Source organism: Chiloscyllium punctatum, chromosome 8 (genome assembly GCF_047496795.1).
Source record: "Chiloscyllium punctatum isolate Juve2018m chromosome 8, sChiPun1.3, whole genome shotgun sequence".
Lineage (NCBI taxonomy): Eukaryota > Metazoa > Chordata > Chondrichthyes > Orectolobiformes > Hemiscylliidae > Chiloscyllium > Chiloscyllium punctatum.
Genome location: NC_092746.1, coordinates 44,642,444 through 44,663,740, shown reverse-complemented (window position 1 = coordinate 44,663,740; position 21,297 = coordinate 44,642,444). Strand labels below are relative to the sequence as shown.

General features: G+C 41.8%; 1 protein-coding gene across 1 annotated transcript in view; it reads left to right on the top strand.

The window, feature by feature from the left end:
- slc25a13 (solute carrier family 25 member 13) overlaps nucleotides 1-21,297 on the top strand; it is a 258,563-nt gene that overhangs the window by 46,104 nt on the left and 191,162 nt on the right. The window contains exon 3 of the mRNA XM_072575450.1: nucleotides 15,034-15,176. Within this exon, the coding sequence (XP_072431551.1) occupies nucleotides 15,034-15,176 (143 nt within the window). The remainder of the gene's footprint in view (nucleotides 1-15,033; nucleotides 15,177-21,297) is intronic.

Below are 21,297 nucleotides of genomic sequence, written 5' to 3'. Positions count from 1 at the left end.
GTGAATCCTTTGAGTATAAAGGAAGTAGGTGTATACTTCAGAGGGAAATCAGGACGACAAAAAGGGGAGATGAGATAGTTTTGGCAAATAGAGTTAAGGAGGATGCAAAGGGTTTTTGCAAATACATCAAGGAGAAAAGGATAACTAGGGAGTGACTAGGGCCTCTCCGAGATCAGCAAGGCGGCCTTTGTGTGGAACTGCAGAAAATGGGGGGGATACTAAACAAGTATTTTGCATCAGTATTTACTGTGGAAAAGGATATGGAAGATATAGCCTGTAGGGAAATAGATGATGACATCTTAAAAAATGACCGTATTATAGAGGAGGAAGTGCTGGATGTCTTGAAACAGGTAAAAGTGGATAAATCCCTGGGACCTGATCAGGTGTACCCTAGAACTCTGAGGGAAGCTAGGGAAGTGATTGCTGGGCCTCTTGCTGAGATATTTATATCATCAATAGTCACAGGTGAGGTGCTGGAATACTGGAGGTTGGCTAATGTGGTGCCACTGTTTAAGAAGGGTGGTAAGGACAAACCTGGGAACTAAGACCAGTGAGACTGACGTCGGTGGTGGGTGAGTTGTTGGAGGGAATTCTGAGGGAAAGGATGTACATGCCTTTGTAAAGGCAAGGACTGATTTTAGGGATAGCCAACATGGCTTTGTGCTTGGGAAATCATGTCTCTCAAACTTGATTGAGTTTGTTGAAGAAATAACAGAGGATTGATGATTGACTTCAGTAAGACGTTTGACAAGGTTCTCCATGGGAGACTGGTTAGCAAGGTTAGATCTCACGGAATATAGGGAGAACTAGCCATTTGGATACAGAACTGGCTCAAAGGGTTGTTTTTCTGACGAGAGACCTGTGACCAGTGGAGTGCCACAAGGATCTGACCAAAATTGGAGGTGTAGTGGACAGTGAAGAAGGTTACCTCAGATTACAACAGGATCTTGATCAGATGGGCAAATTGGCTTCGGAGTGGCAAAGAGACCTTGGAGTGCAGGTTCATAGTTCCTTGAAAGTGGAGTCGCAAGTAGATAGGAAAGTGAAGAAGGCATTTGGTATGCTTTCCGTTATTGGTCAGAGTATTGAGTACAGGAGTTGGGAGGTCATATTATGGCTGTATAGTACACTGTTAGGCCACTGTTGGAATATTGCATGCAATTCTGGTCTCCTTCCTATCAGAAAGATGTTGTGAAACCTGAAAGGGTTCAGAAAAGATTTACAAGGATGTTGCCTGGGTTGAAGGATTTGAACTGTCGAGAGAAGAGCTGGGGCTGTTTTCCCTGCAGTGTCGGAGGCTGGGGGTGGGGGGTGACCTTTAGAGGTTTACAAAATTGAGGGGCAGGGATAGGATAAATAGCCAAAGTTTTTTTTTCTCTGGGGTCGGGGAGTCCAGAACTAGAGGGCATAGGTTTAGAGTGAGATGGGAAAGGTATAAAAGAGACCTATGGGGCAACTTTTTCATGCAGAGGGTGGTTCGTGTATGCAATGAGCTGCCAGACGATGTGGTGGAGGCTGGTACAAATGCAACATTTAAGAGGCATTTGGATGAGTATATGAATAGGAAGGGTTTGGAGGGATATGGGCTGGGTACTGGCAGGTGGGACTAGATTGGGTTGGGATATCTGGTCGGTATGGACCAAAGGGTCTGTTTCCATGCTGTACATCTGACTCTGACTCTGACTCTAGACCCAGAGAAAAGCTGAGCTGGAAGAACTGGCCGCTCCCATTTCATCATACAGTTTTTTTTAAACTTGAAAGCCTTTTGTAGATTAGATTAGATTTCTTAGTGTGGAAACAGGCCCTTCAGCCCAACAAGTTCACACTGACCCTCCGAAGAGCAATGCACCCAGACTCATTACATTTACACCTTCACCTAACACTACAGGCAATTTTTAGCATGGCCAATTCACCTAACCTGCACATTTTCGAACTGTGGGAGGAAACTAGAGCACCCGGAGGAAACCCACGTAGACACTGCAAGAATGTGCCAACTCCACATGGACTGTTGCCTGAGGCAGGAATTGAACCCGGGTCTCTGATGCTGTGAGGCAGCAGTGCTAACCATTGTGCTACCGTGTTGTCTGAGGCTGTATCTGTTCGCTGTAATCAAAGTGGCCCTTAGACCCTTCAACATTGACTTTTCGGAATCTGTCTTTTGTGACTTCTCTGGAAAGAAAAACCAGGACAACATAACGTTCTTAAAGGAGCAGCAGCATCACACCTTTTTCCCACCCCCTTTTTTTTAAAAACAAAAATTCCATCAATATCCAAAGATGGCTTCGTTTTAAAAGCCCTTAATTTCACTGTTAGTATTTTGGAACACACACATTCATTACATTGATTATAAACATGCAAACATGTATAACTGCATTCTGTTTCCGTCTGTTGTACCCCTGCCACCAGCTGCTTCCATTTCTAATTCAAGCCTCGACAATGTGTTGGCAATCATGTTTTCATGTCCTGCCACATGCACAATTTTCAGATTGAATGGCTGTTAACAAGCGCCATCTAAACAATCTGGCATTTTTTTGTTCCTAAAATTCTGCATAAACTCCAATGGGTTATGGTCATTGCAGATGATTTCTATTACCAATAATGTATCTAAAACATTGAAATGTTGTAATGCCAACACCAAGTTCGAAGTTTCCTTAACTGTCGAATATTTCTGCTGTTGAATGTTCAGTTTCCTAGAGAGATACCTGTTGAAGTCCATCCATTGCTCTCGATGCAGTTCCTTCTACATTGGGGAGACTGGATGCCTCCTAGCAGAGCGCTTTAGGGAACATCTCCGGGACATCCACACCAATCAACCACACTGCCCTGTGGCCCAACATTTCAACTCCCCTGCAGCCCCCCCCCCCCCCCCCCCCCCCCCAACTCTGCTGAGGACATGGAAGCCCTGGGCCTCCAACACCAGACGCCTGAAGGAACAATGCCTCATCTTCCGCCTTGGAACACTTCAACCCCAGGGCATCAATGTGGACTTCAACAGTTTCCTCATTTCCCCTTCCCCCACCTCCCCCCAGTTCCAAACTTCCAGCTCAGCAGTGTCCCCATGACTTGTCCTATCTGCCTATCTTCTTTTCCACCTATCCACTCCACCCTCCCCATCACCTTCATCCCCTCCTCCACTCACCTATTGTACTCTACGCTACTTTTCTCCCCATCCCCACCCTCCTCTAGCTTATCTCTCCACGCTTCAGGCTTTCTGCCTTTATTCCTGATGAAGGGCTTTTGCCCAAAACATTGATTTTTACTGCTCCCAGGAACTGTAGGACTGCTCTTTCTGTCAATGGTATCAGAAACTGCCCAATTACCTTTGTTTTTGCAGTCTGTGGGGCCCCTTTTCCAAGTTCAGTGACATGGTCCAGGAAGGTGACTTGGGCTTTGGCAAATTCACTTTTAACCAGGTTTATCATCAATCCTGCCTTCCGAAGTCAATCTAACAAATCTGAGAAATGTTGCAAATGTTCCTTTAATATGACTAAAAATCACCAGGTCATCTACATATTCAACATAGTTGGACAATCTGGCAGTGACCTCATCAGTTAGTCCCTGAACTCTGGCTAGCGCATTTTTCTTACCTAATGGCATGACTTTAAACTGATACAGGCCATTTGTTTGTTATAAAAGCCAAAATTATCATTGGTCTTTATGACAAAGATAGCTACCAGTATCTTTTTGAGCAATTCCGACTTCGAAATATAAGTTGCTTGTCCCACCTTTTTCAACATAGTCTTCCAAACGTGGAATCATATATGCATCAGTGTTTGTAACTGCATTGACTTTCGATAGTCCACACAAAGCCGTTGGGTACCACCTGATTTTGGCACCATTATTATTTGTGAGCTCCAGTCACTGTAACTCACTCTGATTAACTGTGTCATCTTTGAACATGCGTTCAATCTCCTTTTGAACCTCTGCCAATTTTACAGCGTTATGTCTATAAGTATGTTGCTTTATGAGAACAGTATCTCCTATCTCTCCATCATGCATAATTAGGTTAGTACTTTCCAGCTTATTTCCACATATCTCCCTATGTGATAGTAATAACTCTTTTAGGTCATTTCTGCTTTCCTCTGGAAGGTAACTCAATAACTTTTATCTCAATTTTGACAACTTCCTCATTGTCCAGTTTAATGGGAGGAATGTCCAATTCAGAATCCTCTGGCCTTGGCTCTTTACTCTGTGCTGAAATGAATAACATAATCTCCTTAGGCTTTCCTTCCTTGTCAAAATACATTTTGAGCATATTGACATGACACACTCTGTGAGATTTCTTCCTGTCTGGAGTCATTATCAAATAATTCACCTTATTCCATTTCTTTACAATTTGATAAGGTGCATTAAACCTAGTTTCTAAAGGTTCACCTATCACTGGAAGTAACTCTAACACCTTATCTCTTTAAGCAAAATTGTGAGTTTTTGATTTCTTGTCTGCTTCCTTTCAGGAATGCTGGGATACTTTTAAATGCTACCTAGCCAACGCCCCTGCTCTATTCAATTGTTCCCTAAAATTTGACACATTGTCCAAATATGTGGTCTCTGAATTCTGTCTTATCAATTTTGGCGCTCTTCTCACTTTATGCACAAAAACTAATTCAAATGGACTGAATTTGGTTGATTCATTTGGGTGCATCACTGATCGGAATTCCCTTATCCCAATCATCTGGATAGTCTTGACTATAAGCTCTCAACATTGGTCTTTAATATCTGATTCCTCCTTTCTAGCACCACCTGCAACTCTGGATGGTACATAGTAGATTTAAATTGCTTTACTTCTGGAATAATGGATAGTTTAGGAATAATCTTGATGTGAAGTTTGACCCTTGATCTGATTGTATCTCTGGGTAGTCTGTATCTAGCGAAATTTTTGAGTAACTCCTTTTACAATTCTTTTAGCTGTGATATTGCATAATGAGAGAGCCTCTAGAAATCTAATAGATACATCCATCATTGTTAACAAATACTGATTCCCACTTTTTGTTTGCCTAGGACCCTACCTCAATCAATTAAGACTCTGGGAAGAGATTCCTCAAATGTAATGAAAGGTTATGCACTTTCCAATTATCTGATATGTCTGGCAAAATTTCAGCTACATCCTTTTGCAGCCCAGGCCAGTAAAAATGTTTTTGTACTTCAGCTTGAGTTTTTCTCACTCCTAATTGACACCCAACTAGTAGCTTGTGCACCACTTGCAACGCTTCACTTCTCTTCTATAATCCACTGGCAATATGACTTGATGAACCTTGCCCATTTCTCATCTGCCTGAATATGTGATGGTGTATCGTTCTTCATTAAGCCATCATTTTTTTTAGATTATAACATTCAAGGATACATTTGGATTATTTTTGTGTTTGCCTTTTGAGACCATTGCTTTAAATTTTTATCTTTCTGCTGTAATTCAGTTAATTTATCTTCTGTGTCATCTATTTGCTCCAAGTGTGCATCAATTGTCTTTACTAATTCCACAAATCTTTCATACCTGTTCTCTTTAATCACTCCTGTTTCAATTGGTGACTTTGTGACCTCATTACTACAGAGTCTGGAAAAGTCCCAGGATATGTTTCCCCAATAGTTGAGTTGCCTGAGTTTCCACTGGCTTTTCAACCATAGTAGTCAGCACTCGTACCTGTAAATCAGCTATTATAATCGCTAATATTAACAGATACAGAATTCTCTTAATCTGTGCTGTTGAAACATGAGATAGGCACATCTGAAGGGCTATTGCAAGAAAACGTGCTAGTAACAGGAATTCTGGAGCTGGGAGATTGTCCAAGACTTCTAAAGTTTCTGGTAGCGATTCTAGCAAATTTGAATGCTGAGGTATTGCTGTAATTGTCTCTCCTTTCCTTTATGGAAGGAGACAGCTCTAACCCCAGCTTGTCTGCTAATTCCAGCAGTGTGACCTTAATTACCTTTTGCAAAAACCCTCAGAGTCTCTCCTTCCACTCCCAGAAAACTGTTGGTCACTGAGAGCAATTGCCATCCCAAGCAGCATTTAAACCAACCAAATTTAATACTCTGAACAAAAGACACCAACACCTACTACTCACTGTCTTCACGTCCAACAACCCTAATCCCATTTTGCAACTATAGAACAAATCCTGCAAGGAGCCCCCATTCTGTTATGGACCAGCCAGACCCCCTCAAGATATTTCAAGAAGTAGCCCAGACCCCAACTTTGCTAGTTGTTTTAAGCAGATGTAGTACGGATATTCTAGCAGTGATGCAGCTGGTCACCCCCCTTAGCCTTAAACAAAAAGAATTTGTTTACAAGATTACCAAATTAAACACAAGCAACAGAATACAGAATAACAACAAATCTGAAAATCCAACAGATCAATCAAATTTAATTATGCTGTTCCAAATACTTGCAACAGTCCCCATTAACGTCCCTTGGCACAAAAAGTAAAATCAAACACAGGGTTTTACAGGAGGGAAATCAGAGAGAGAGAGAGTGTATCAGCATGGACCTGCTTCTTTGGGTACAGCAGCTTCAGACGACTACTATGCTAAAACCAAACCAAACTAACCTGAGAAAATCTGAGCTGGGAGAGTTGGCCACTCCCCTTTTGTTATACAGGTGTTTTATTTAAACTTGAAAGCCTTTTACTTGAGGCCATATCTGTTAGCTATAATCAAATTGGTCCTAAACCCCTTCAATTTAGACTTTTCAGAGTCTGTTTTTCACTCCCTCTCTGGGGGGATAAACAAAGAACAAGGACAACATAACCTTGTGAAAGGAGCAGCATCATTACACTGTCCAGGACTAAGTCTGCTTGATTAGCACCACATTCACTCCCTCCACTACTGATACTCAGGTAGTGTGTACTATCCACAAGATTTAGTGTAATTTAAAAAAAGAACACACTTTCCAAACCCATGACCACTTCCATCTAGAAGGGAGGTGCAGCAAAAAACATCGTACCACCACCATCTGCAAGTTCCCCTTAGACACTCATCATCCTGATTTGGAAATGTATTGTTATTCCTTCATTGTTGTTTGGTCAAAACCTTAGAATTTCCTCCCTAATGGCATTATGGGTCAACCCACAGCAAGTGACCTGCAACAAAAGCAGCTCACCACCAACTTCTCTGGAGCACCTAGCGATTGACCATCAATATTGTCCAGCCATCGACACCCATGTCCCATGAATTAATTTAAAAATAAACCCTTAGTGCTGGTTGCCCTCCTCAGGTCAGCCTGACCCTCAACAAAACTTGCAGTTTGACCTCCACAGCAGTTCCACAAATTTGGTTGTTGCTGTTATTTCCTGAGAGGCCATTCCTGTTAATAGTAGCCAAAACTGTAAATCTGTATTGCAGGGGAATAGCCACAGGAGATTCCTGTACTCCCTGCTTAGCTGCCCTGCTCTTTCTGATGGTCACCCATTCCCTTCCTGCCTATGGAGCCTAAATCTGCAGTGTGACTGCCTCTCTATATATGCTAACTACAGCATTCTCTACCCTGCAACTGTTCCCCTGTGTCCCCAGACACCGCTCCAACTCTAAATCTCTGGCATCCAGAAGCTGCAGCTGGACACCCTGCTTGGTCCCGGACACTGGAAACATGCCCGGCTTCCCAGATTGAGCAAGAGGAGCAGACTACGATTTGGAGCTCTCCTGCCATTTACCGCTTAAATTTAGTTAATCCTCACAATGTCAAATACTCCTTTTTCGCTTCTGCTGCTTTCTGTTCCATTAACAACTTTTCAAAACTCAGCTGTCGCTCACCAGCAACAGTTTCCAGAAACTATTTAGGCTTGTGTTCTATCACGTGCTGGAACTCTCGCTGCCAACTTTCCTTTCGTGATGCTCTGTCTCTTCTCTGAACCTTGCCCCTCTGTTTTTCTGGATTTGGACCTTGTCACGGTGGGCGCTGCAAGAAGTGTCAGACTGTTGACATGGATGCCACCATTACGCGTGGGGACATTCCCCACCATGTACGGGACGGGTACTCAGCCAATGTTGGCTATCTCATACGCTGCAGCAAGGATGCCCTGAGACATGGTAAATTGGCAAGACCAAGCAGAGGCTACGGTAACGGATGAATAGACACTGCACAATAATCAACAGACAGGAGTGTTTCCTCCCAGTCGGAGAACACTTCAGCAGTTCAGGATATTTGACCTCTGACCTTTGGGTGACCATTCTCCAAGGTGGACTTAGGGACAGGCAACAATGAAAAGTAGCTGAGCAGAGGCTGATATCAAAGTTCAGTACCCATGGAGATGGCCTCAACCGTGACCTTGGGTTTCATGTCACAATACAGGTGACCCCATTGCAGTGTACACATGCACAGACAGATGCGTGTGTGCACGCACACAACTCTCACAGACACTCCAAACCCCCCCCCCCCCCCCCCCCCAAACACACGCACCCACATGCACGCACACACACACATAAGTTTGTGAGGTGAATTTGTACTTGTAGAATTACATGTTACTTTGCTTAAAAACTGCATGAATCCATGTAAGATTTGGTAAATCTGTTTTTTAAAGATTAGAATCAGTTTAACCATTGTAGCACAGGCAATCTCTCACAGGGCAGCTCACACCTTAAATGCATTATCTGGGCTGACATGACACCTTTGGTAAAGTTCACTTGAGAATGTAAACTTTTAAAAGTTTTTGCGATTTACATATGAAAGCACTGAAACCATCATGCCCATTCTAAAAGATGAGAGACTGAAACAATCCAGGTCTTTTTCAACATAAAATTTCAGTCACATCATACTGTAAACTTTTGCTATAAATTCTGTGTCTTACGATCTTATACACCATAGCCACCTGATGAAGGAGCAGTGCTCCGACAACTCATGCTTCCAAATAAACCTGTTGGACTATAATCTGGTGTTGTGTGTGTTTTTCTGGGTTGGAGGAGGAAGGAGGGATGGAAACACTACAGAAATGGAATGTTTGGGGCTAACTGTTCCTCATTAGGTTCTTCACACCTGTGCTGCTGATTGCAGAGTCCACTTCCAGAACGCAAACAAGTGATGTCTTTGCATTCTCTAGTTGGATGGTCTTCCTCCTGCTTATCACAGGGATGGTCTTCCACAATACCTTTCACACCCGTGCTGACTGCAGTGTTCACTCATAGAACACAAACAAGCGATATCTTAGCACCCTCTGGTTGGATTCCCATCTACCCCAGTAACCTTTGATTCTTTTCCTAACGAGAACCTTTTCCTTAGAAATATTAAATGATGTGCCTCCCCAGCATTTTGAGGCAGAGAGTTCTAAAGTCTCTCAACCCATTGAATCAAAAAAGATTCTCCTCAGCTCTGTCCTACATGGATGACCCCTAATTTTAAATTGGTGCCTCTGAGATTTGGACTGATCCACAAGAGGAAAAATCCTTTCCATGTCCCCCTATCATGACTACTCAACATATTATAACTTCAGTCATGTCATCTATCACTTTTCTAAATCTTACTCACTTGTTCTATCTATACAGTTATGCAATCTTCTTATGACTTCTTCACAATGAACTTTCCTGAACTTGCTGTCATCTGCGAATGCCTTTGCTGCCCTTATCCAAGTCATTCATTTGCTATGTAAAAGATTAATCTAGTACAGATCCCTTGTGGTACATCTACAGTAGTGCATCTACAGGCTCCCCTTTATCGACAATGCATATTGATCTTTCAAAAAAACACTGCATTGGTTAAATATGATTTGGAGATGCCGGTGTTGGACTGAGGTGTACTGAGGGGCCAACACTTGCTTTAGCTTTTCAAGTATTTAACTATGCACGTAGACCATTTGACCCCTCAAACCTGCTCTGTCATTCAATAAACAGTGTTTTGAATTCTACATTCCCATCCACTCCAAACCACCATTGATCCCCCGCCTAATCAGTTACTCTTGCTATCTCTCTTTCTGCATTCCTAACTAACCTCCCTCATATGTTAATTTCTTCCTACTGATTAATTATTCTGTGCTATTCTTGCTATTTTGGCCAGTTGTCTGATCTACCATCTCTGAGCAGATGTATACTTTTTCCTTCAGCTTTACCCTAACTTCTTTAGTTAATCATAGATGGTGGGTCTTCCATTTAGAATTTATCTTTTATAGTAAGAATGTATTTATGCTGACTATTCTGAAATGTCAGCACTTATTCTCTGTTGATCTATCTGCTAGCGAAGAATGCCAGTTCACTTCAGGTGACTCAGCTTTCAAGTTCACGGAGTTCTTATTTAGGTTTAAAATACTTGTCCTGGCCCCAATCTTCTCCCTTTCAAGCTGGATGTAAAATTCAAACATTTTGTGATTGCTGCTTCCTAGGGGTACCTTTACTCTAAGATAATTAATTAATCCTATCATATTACATTGTATCAAGTCTAATACAATGGTGTCTGGTCATTTCCAGAATGTGATACTCTAAGAAAATATCTCGGAAGTATTCTACGAACTTGTTTCTTTCTTAAAGTTTCTCCCTTTGGATTTTATCATGGCCTGTTATCGAATGTGCGGATCATTACTCCACACACAATCCCATAAAGGCAAGCAACACGTAAATGTTGTGCTGCCTGTTCATCAACATATTTGTAGCATGCAGTCTTGAGCAAAGTGCATTGCTGAATGACTGCATGCTCAAAGTGTGTGCATGCTTGATTAACATGAGATAGAACTAAACACTCCTTCAAGGCAGCCTGTTGTTATTAAAGGGAAGATCCACTCAAGTTACAGACACTGGTTATACAGTCTCATGCTTCTTATTGCACATAGGCCCATTACTCAACCATTAAAACCTTCGTATGCATGCCTAATAACCAGATGCTCAAAAATTCGCTTGCACAAATATCAATGTTGCCAAACTTATTCCTAATTCTTGCAGCTTCACATCTTAGCTACAGTGGGTGTGCCACGCAATGCATTAAATGCTGATACACTTCCCTCTCCTTGCAGTGGGCAGAAGGGAACAGGAGCACCAATATGTCTTGACCCCTTTGGAAGAGATAGTGCTCAGGGGGTTGATGAGGTGACATCTCTGGGAACATGGATGATGCACCTTACTTTGTTCCACTTACCCTCAGCCTGTTATCTGGATAATGGACCTCTTGTTTCCACCTAATTCTCACTTCCCTCATCCCAAACCTCACGTTATTGAAGTTTGTTTTTAGATATTTAAGATGTAGTGCTTGGCTGTTCCTCTCGGTCTCACCATGAAGATTACAAATAGCACCTGACTTCTGATGAAGGAACACTGTCACTTTATCTAATATTCACAGTCATGAATCCTGACTTGGAATCCAGTCAGTACAGTGTATATATGCAGGTGATACAGATTGGAAAGCTTAGGAATTTGTTATGTGAGAGATTTAAGCCTTAATATTCCTTTAAAATCTAGATTTATTTGCATTTAGCATTTAAGCAAGATTTGCTGATTAAGTTTAATTTAAAATCTCAAGTTTCTCTGAGGCTTAAACGAGGAAGGTGTCTTCTGGCTGCAGCAGCAGTGTAGTTAAACAGGACAATTCCAACCCACCAACTACCATCCATTTATTTGGTTTCAATCATCAAAGTGATGAAAGGGGGTTGGTGCGTGTCTTTTATTAAGTGGCAGCTGCAAAGAAGTAACATGCTCACTGATGCTTGGTTTGGGTTTCATTTGGATGACTTGGTACCTGACTTCATTACAGCCTTGGTTCAAACAAGCACCAGTAGTGAGGTCTGACTAACTTTGGTATTAGGCAGCATTTGACTGAATCAGTTATTCAAGAGCCCCAGCAAAATTGGTGTTAGTGGGAGTCAAGTGGGGGCCAGGTTGGAGTCAAACGTGGGTCAGAGAAAAATGTTTGTGGTTCTTGGAGATCAGTCATTTCAGTTCCACAGCATCACTACGACAGTTCTTCTTGGTAGTGTCTTTGGTCCAACCACCTTCCCTCTGTCATAAGTGGTGATGTTCATAGATTATTTCTTTCTATACATTTATGGGATTTAGACTAGCATTTAATGCCCATCATTAATTAACTTTAAGATGGTGGTGAGTTACTTTCTCAAACTGTTAGAGACCATTTGATGTAGGTATACCCGCAGTGCTATTAGAAAGGGTGTTCTAAGATTTTGATCTAGAGACAAGAAAGAAATGAAATATTTCCAAGTCAGGATGGTCAGTAGCTTGGAGGGAGGCTTGCAGTTAGTGATGTTCATATGTATCTGCTACTCTTGATCTGGATTGGTTTGAAAGTGTTGTCTAAGGAGGCTTGGTGAATCTCTAGAGTGCATCTGCACACTGCTGCAACTGCATTGGTCATTGAAGGAGTTACTATTTTGTGGAGTTGTCAATCAAGGATATTGGTTTATTCTGATGTTTTGTCAGGCTTTGTCAGTGTTGTTTGAGCTGCACTCATTTAAGTGGAGACTGTCACACTTTTGATCTATGGTGTAGATTTGCGATTCCAGGAGGAGTTCCTCAGCCATAGGGTGGAGACAGTTAAGGAGGACCTTGGCAATGACTTTTCCAATGATTGACTGGAGTGAGATCCCCCTATAGTTACCATAGTCAGACTTGTTCCTTTTTTGAAAATAGCTATGACTGTGGCATCTTCGAGCTCTTTCTGGATGCTCTCCTCCTTTCAGATAAGGCAAACGAGGGTGTGTAGCTACAGCAGGAATCTTTGCCTCTGCGTTTCAATGTGTCATCAGGGTTACCATCTGTTCCTGCAGCCTTGTTGTTCTTAAGCTGATGGAAAGTCTTCCCTACTTCGTTCAGAGCTGGGGTGTTGCTGAGCTCATAGCATGTAGCATGCTGTGGGGTGCGTTCAAGGACACTGATTGACAACAGAACCCTGTGAGTGTGGCTTTCTGTCATGGAGGGGCACAACAGACATGATTTTTATGGCACAGAAGAAATACAAGGAAAATAACTTACCTCTGTATGTGGCCTTCTTCCACCTCACAAAATACCTCAATCAGGAGGCAATATGGAGCATCCTTCTCCAGTTTGGTTGCCATGAAGTTTGATACATTCCTTCGCCTGCTCCATGACAAAATGGAAGTTGTGGTACTGATAGAATCATAGCATCCCTACGCTGTGGACCCAACAAGTCCACCCTGTCCCTCTGAAGAGTAACCTACCCAGACCCCTTCCCGTACTGTATTACTCTACATTTACCCCTGACTAATGCAGCTAACCTACGCATCCCTGAACACTATGGGCAACTTAGCATTTCCAATTCACTATCCTGCACATCTTTGGACTGTGGGAGGAAACCAGAGCACCCAGAGGAAACACACGCAGAAACTGGGAAAATGTGCAGATTCCACACACTGGAATCACACTCTGGTCCCTGGTGCTGTAAGGCAGTAGTGCTAACACTGAGCCACCGTGCGGCCCACGGACCAGTGTCAAGTACTATGTCATCATGCAACATTGTTTTCGCTGCAATGCTTCACCTCACTGCCAACAAGCTGCCTGATGGAGTGGAGCTAACTTACAGAACGTACAGGAAATTATTCAACCTCTACCACTTTCAAGCCAAAACTAAAGTCACCCGAACCAGTGTCATGGAGGTGCAATTTGCAGATGACGCTGGTGTGTGTGTAATCTCAGACGATATCTCCAGGCCATCGTCAGCACCTTTACTGAGACATATGAAATAATTGGTGTCATCCTGAAAATCTGCAAGATGAAGGTCCTCCAACCTGGCCTGGCATTATTCAGCGAAGCCCCTGATTATCAAGGTCCACAGAGAGGCCTTAGAGAACGTTGACCACATCCAGTACCTCAGGAATGTCCTGTGGCCAAAGCAAATATTCATGAAGCGATCTAGCACTGCCTCCAGAGTGCTAACTGACTGAAGAAAAGGCATCAACATCAAATCCAACGCTAAGATCATGGTTTACAGAGTTGTGATGGTTCCTGCACTCCTATATGCCTCTGAGACATGGACTGTCTACAGCAGACACCTCAAGGTGCTGGAGCAGTATCATCAACACTGCCTGCTCAATATCCTGTGAATCCACTGTGATGAAAGATGCATCAACACCAATGTCCTGAACCAGGCCAACATCCTCTGCATCGAGACACTGACCACCCTTAATTGTCTACAATGGGCTGAGCCTACAGTCTCCATGGCCAAGATGAGATTCTCTAAGCAGGTGCTTCCCAGTTTCGAAATAGCAGGCGAGCCCCACGTAGACTGAGGTAGTGCTTCAGTGATACCCTCAAGACCTCATTGGCAAAGTGTGGCATTCCCAGAGATACCTGGGAATCACTGGCTCAACACCATCCAAAGTAGAGAAGGAGCATATAGGAATGCATTGAGCACCTTGAAGCTTCCCATCAGGAAAAAGTGGAACCCAGGCATAAACAGTGAAATGAACGTGCTGTCACACCAACGCCCCATCCTGCCCCATCCCACCCTTTCCTGTGACGATCACCGAGCCCAAGTGTAGCAGACCCTGCAGTAGTCACATCAGTCTCTACAGCCACCTATGGACTTGCCCTGAGAGTGAAACAGACCCAACCTTGTCTGCGAGGGGCTGCGAATGAATGAGATGGTGTAGAGATTTTGTGGTTTTGAGGAGGTCAATTACTTTCAATTTTTGACCTCTGACTTGCTCTTGTCGTTAGATTGTTTATGTGCTGATTCACTTAAGATTTCTGGTCTGTGCTAACCACTAGGTTGAAGGACAGCAGACATATAGGAACACCACTACCTGAACACTCCAAACCACTGACCATCCTGACTTGGAATGATATCACTGTTCCTGAATCAAAATCTTGGACCTGTCTTCTGAACAGTAGTGTGCGTATCTATTACAAATGAACTGCAAGTGTTCAAGAAAACAGTTTATGCTCTTCACTACTTTTTTGAGGGTGATTATGGATGAACTATTAATACTGGCCTTGACAGTGATAACTTGCAAGTTATTGCATAAAACAAGTTACTGTATTGAAAAATGGACAAGGAAACTGTGTTTAAAAATGATAATATAGGAGTTCAGAGTTTAGAATGACTTTGGAAGTTAAAGCCTCCAAATATATTGTTATCTACTGATGAAATTTCTTTTTCAGTATGCAACCATTGAGAAGAATGGGGAGCGATACATGTCGCCTGATGACTTTGTCAGAAGATTTTTGAATTTACGTAATGGCATGGAATCTAATCCTGAGACAGTGAAGTTGCTTGTAGGTGCAGTAAATCAGTCAAAAACTGGGTAAGCATATTCTTTGTCAAATACCATATTGCTTCTCTTAATTTATACTGGCATGTTCATCATTACAATCTCCTTGTAGATTGATAACTTGTAAAGAGATATGAATTTCCCAGTAATTGACAAAAAGAATTGCACGTCAAGATTGAGTCATAGAGCTGTACAGCATGGAAACAGTTCCTTTGGTCAACTCATCCATGCCGACCAGATATCCTAAATTAATCTAGTCCCAAATGCCAGCATTTGGCCCATATTCCTCTAAACTCTTCCCATTTGTGTACCCATCCAGATGCCTTTTAAATGTCCTAATTGTGCCAGATTTCACTTTAAACTTTTACTGTGACAAACTGAAATTATGACCACTTAATTATTACTTAGCAAGTAACTAACATATCAAACTACAGAAAAAGTAGTTCCATAATAACTCATTAAGAGTAGATATGTAGCTATGAGTGAGACTTATGCTCTTCCAGGCTTTACAGTAGATAATTTTCTCCCTGTCACACCAGGCAAGTTTTCCAGTGTCCTTTGCAAGTCACTTTTGAGTATCCCCAAATTGCCTTCCAGTAGCAGTGTCCACTTTGGTGACACAGACCAGCTATCCTAACCCAAAGAGGCACTTAATTTTCTGTAAGTTTTGGTCTAGGACTCTTATTCCAGTTTAAGAAAATCACATGGGTCAGTCTCCTCGCAGAGGTTGGAGTGATCACAACATCCCTCATTCAAGAGCATCCTTAAAATAAAGGAAACAGTTAAAAAAAAAATTATAAGTCTTGGATCTGTAGCATCATTCCAATTTTTCAATCTTTTTATGAAAGGATTCCTAAAAGCTTGCAGCTGAGAACAAATGATAAGCATTCAACCAATTTGTTTTTGCTGAGACAACCTAAAGTTAATCTCATTGCCTGGACCTTCTGCATAGTCTTGTATCTTCCTCTTCTTCAAGTATTCATGCAACTTACTTTTTGACTTCTACTACAACTGCTATCTGTCCATGTGTTATGTGTCCTATTCCCTAGTGCAAAGCAGAGTCAGCTATTTGGTAGCTCTAGTGAATTATATGAATCCTGTATTCAAACTTCCCTTCGGAAAGGAGCAGTTATGTGACTTCTCTTTCCTTGATGACCTATTTGAGAAATTGGCTAGGGATTCTTGATTATTGTTTGTTGCAAACTTAGTTAGCGTATGCATTGGGATTCATACAATTACACACACATTATAAAACTGACCAAAAAGCCATTTATTCACCTTGCAAGCTTGATTCTGACGTAGGGTGCAGTGAAACCATCCTCCAGCCTAATGGCTATATTGAACCGACTTTGTGATTAGGTCCAGGGTTTTTACTTTAGGATCAGAAAATTGCTCAGTCTAACTTGGAATACCCTGGAAAGGCGACTAAAGTATCTCAAAAGTTTAAGCAACAAATGAAGTTGTCTCATGCTTTTACTGTGCAATAGCAATTCCAGTAGTGCTTGCCCATATCAATATGCTGTTGTCAAGCCATAGGATTTTGTGCCTGTCACACAAATGGCGAATTTGTTTAGGGTTAATTTTACTGCTGTTGTGACACAAGGTACATAGATCATATGTCCTGAAGTCTGGCAGATCATATCAAGCAACAAATTCTTTGGCTTTTCACAACAGAAAATGCACTGACTGTACACATCCAGCCTATGCTCGCATAACTCAAATGACAGTATCCACCATTAGATTTGTTTGGGCAACATTTGCTATATAATGTGTTAAGAGTTATGTTGACTGTCAATTTAAGGTTGTCATCTCAGCTTGCAGTGTAACATACAAATATATAAGTACAAAGGGCCCTATTCTTTACAGACAGATATTTCATTTGTTTCAACTCAATAAAGCAGTTTACAGCTATCTTTTTTGGTTTACTTAGAGGACAATGCCTTTGCCAATCAGATCCAACCTGTAAAGCTTGGCAGTTAACCGTCAGTTATTATAAAATTCACGCGTTCTACATGGTAACACGTCTATCAACGTCTATTTGCCAACAAATTAGCACACTCTACAGTAAAAATGTACTTTGGTATTTGTTGAAAATTGTTTTCAGTGCAGGCAAGACGAAAAGCTTCAGCAAATTTTGTTTTTTCAACAATATTCAAGTTTTGCATATCCAAACAATGTGTACCACTATGCAGGCTTACCTCAAGCAGTATTTTATGAAGGTGTAGCCCAGCAAACTTGTTTTTACATTGTATTCCTTTGTAAATAAAGTTGAGAATTTACATTTTTTATTTAATACTCTTCTCAACTTGTCTTGCAACCTTCAAAGATTTGTGTGCATTCATCGTCACTCATAATAAGGGGTGTGGACAGAGTGGATAAGGTGCACTGTTCCCTTAGTTGAAGGGGAAGATGGTCATGATTGTTGGAAGTCAGTTATCTCAGCTCCAGGGCATCTCTGCAGGAGTTCCTCAGTGTAGTGTCCTAGCTCAACCATCTTCAGCTGCTTCATCAATGATCTTTCCTCCATCATGAGGTCAGAAGTGGGGATGTTCGCTGATGATTGTGCAATGTTCAGCATTATTTGCAACTCCTCAGATACTGAAGCCGTCCATGTTCAAATGCAACAATATCCAGGCTTATGCTGACAAGTAACACAGCCACACAAATGCCAGGCTATGACTATCACCAATAAGAGACAATATAACCACTGTCTTTTGACATTCACTGGTGTTACTGTCAATGAATCCCCCACTATCCTGGGGGGGGGGGGGGGGGGAAGGTGGGGGTGGGGGTGGGGGTGGGGGTGGTTACCATTGACCAGAAACTCAACTAGACTCACTGCATAAATACAGTGGTTACAAGGAGGTCAGAGGCTAGGAATACTGCAGTGAATAATCCTCCTTTTTCCTCAAAACCTGTCCCCCATTTGCAAAGCACAAGTCAGGAGTGTGATGGAATGCTCCCCACTTGCCTGGATGAATGCAGCCCCAACAACACTCAAGAAGCTTGACACCATCCAACACAAAGCAGTCCGCTTGATTGGCACCACATCCACAAGCATCCACTACCTCCACCACTGATAGTCAGTAGCAGCAGTCTGAATTATCTTCAAGATGCGCTGCAGTAAAATAACCTTCTAAACCCACGACCACTTCCATCTAGAAGGACAAGGGCAGCAGATACATGGGAACCCCACCACCTTCAATTCCCCTCCAGGCCACTCACCATCCTAACTTGGTAATATATCGCCATTGCTTCATTGTTGCTGAGTCAAAATCCTGGAATTCTCTCCCCAATGGCATTGTGGGTCAACCTACAGCAGGTGGACTGCAATCGTTCGAGAAGGTAGCTTACCACCACCTCAAGGGCAACTAGAGATGGGCAATAAATGCTGGCTAGACAGCGATGCCTACATCCCACAAATGAATAAATAAAAATAATTTTTTTAAAGTCACAAGGGGTTGCAAGTTGAAGATGAGGGATGTGAGGAAATCCTTTTTTTACCTCAGAGGTAAAGGTGGGTTGCTTCGCATTCTTTTTAGTTAAAATGTACCTGATGAGACTTGGCATACCAATACATTCAAGGCTATGGGCCAAGTGCTGGTAAATGGGATTAGGTTGATAGTCTCATGTTTCTAACGTGTCAGGGCAGATTTGATGGGCAGAAGGGCTTATTTAGCCCTGTAGGGTTCTGTGATTCTCTCAAATTTCTATATTTGCATTCCCTTTAACATCGCATCTGTTAATTGTAGAACCTCTTCCTTCTTGGGTTACTTTGTCCAGGATGTGATCTTATCCTGGGTACACAACCGCATTGAAGAAATGTGTGGTTTTGTCTAGAATTCTTTTTGTGTATCACTAATCATTTCGACTAAATTCACAATTACTCTTCCGCATTCAAGAATCCATCTTTTTGTGTAAAACAATTGAACAAGACCTCTTTGTGACTTTGTTGGTTAACCAGATTAATCCTCCCTGATGATTACATGCTCAGATCCCCTCCAGCTCCGAATGTTTATAGTGTGAAGTATGGCACTCATACCAATACAAATTCTCATTTTGGGTTGGCATACATGGTGTCACATATACACTGTTCAGCTGTCTGGAATTGTTATCAAGCAATTTCACTTTTGCTACTGCTCGTCTTGTGGTTTTCTCTCACTTGAAGCTAGTTTTTACAAGGTTCTTAAAGGCAAACAGCTTCAGTTCTTGACAGGCTCAGATAGAATTACAGGTTGGTGATTTTGTATTTAAGCAGAAAGCTGAAAAGCAGATTTGCTGCCTCTTGTTGCCTTTCTTTCTTCAACAAACCTTTTATGCATGTCAACAAGCAGGACTGTCCCATACTGGCTACAATTAATTATATAAATACACAGATTATTACACAACAATAATGATCAGTTACTAGAAGTACAGATTTCAAAGGTTAAATCCAAGACTAAGGGAAATAAGTCTAAAATACGTAGAAATAATACATTTCTTCAACTGATGTTCTTTAAATCATTTTATTTCATTTGTATTTTAATAACTGAAGCAACCTTTTGAAACGTTTCTCCTTACATCTCAGCATTAGCAGATAAACTAAGTAAATAGTTACTTTATGATTAAACTGTAGGATAAGCATGAACCCAGAGTGGAATTCAAAGTTATAGAGTCAGAGAGATGTACAGCATGGAAACAGACCCTTCGGTCCAACCTGTCCACGCCGACCAGATATCCCAACCCAATCTAGTCCCACCTGCCAGCACCTGGCCCATATCCCTCCAACCCCTTCCTATTCATATACCCATCCAAATGCCTCTTAAATGTTACAATTGTACCTGCCTCCACCACATCCTCTGGCAGCTCATTTCATACACGTACCACCCTCTGTATGAAAAAGTTGCCCCGTAGGTCTCTTTTATACCTTTCTCCTCTCACCCTAAATCTATGCCCTTTAGTTCTGGACTCCCTGACCCCAGAGAAAAGACTTTTTCTATTTATCCTATCCATGCCCCTCAAATTTTGTAAACCTCTATAAGGTCACCCCTCAGCCTCCGAAGCTCCAGGGAAAACAGCCCCAGCCTGATCAGCCTCTCCAAGTAGCTCAAATCCTCCAACTCTGGCAACATCCTTGTAAATCTTTTCTGAACCCTTTCAAGTTTCACAACATCTTTCCGATAGGAAGGAGACCAGAATTGCACGCAATATTCCAACAGTGGCCTAACCAATGTCCTGTACAGCCGTAACATGACCTCCCAACTCCTGTACTCAACACTCTGACCAATAACGGAAAGCATACCAAGCGCCGACAAAATTACACAAGGTCATCTCACCATGGATTGTCCAAGCTACTTGGTCTGATATGACAGGCCATTAACTTCCCCTCTCTTTGCATCCTTCTAAATCTCATCTCCATTTCGTTTGTTATTCTCATTCCTTACATAACAGTACTTAACTAATATCCCTTACTTGATAATGCCTATATTTTCCATGCTATATAGTGGACAATTTTCAATTGCAGGATAAATCTGAGTTAAGCACCTGAGGTAGCATATTATTATGCATTGTTATGCAAAATTTGCAACCGGTTGTCCCTTATTCAGGAAGGGAAATTGGCGTTTGCAACCTGTTTTAAAAAATTTCATACTCTTGCTCAGTCAACCAGAAAATCATGTTCATTATTTTTGGTATTGATTATTCTAGAATGACTCTCTAGTTGTCCTAGTATCCTTTCCAGATGGTCAGTTATAATTTGTAGTTTAGAGTCGTGGTTGATATTTTGTCTAGTCAAAATTTCAGTCGCTTTCAGATTTTATAAGTATACTTCTTGGAGAGTCAAAATCAAAATTATTTCTTATTGATATCCCTGTATTAAATAATATGGCAAGGTCACTGGTTTAAATTTCTTATTTTTGTTGATTGAAATCTTACATCCTGCAGACCTGTTGGACTACTTCTAACCCATTAACCTTGTTTTTGGACTAATCGTGAGTAGCTGACTGAGATATTCCACAGTGCTTCCTGTGTAGAGCACTAGGAACTAGACATTTGTGAACATCTTCAGGCCACTGTTGTCTTCAGGGCAAATAGCATGAGATTGCCTCCCAGTCCTTGTGGGATCAGGTCTTTGTCATCCATATGGCATATTTAAGGCACTACTTCTCAGGACGCT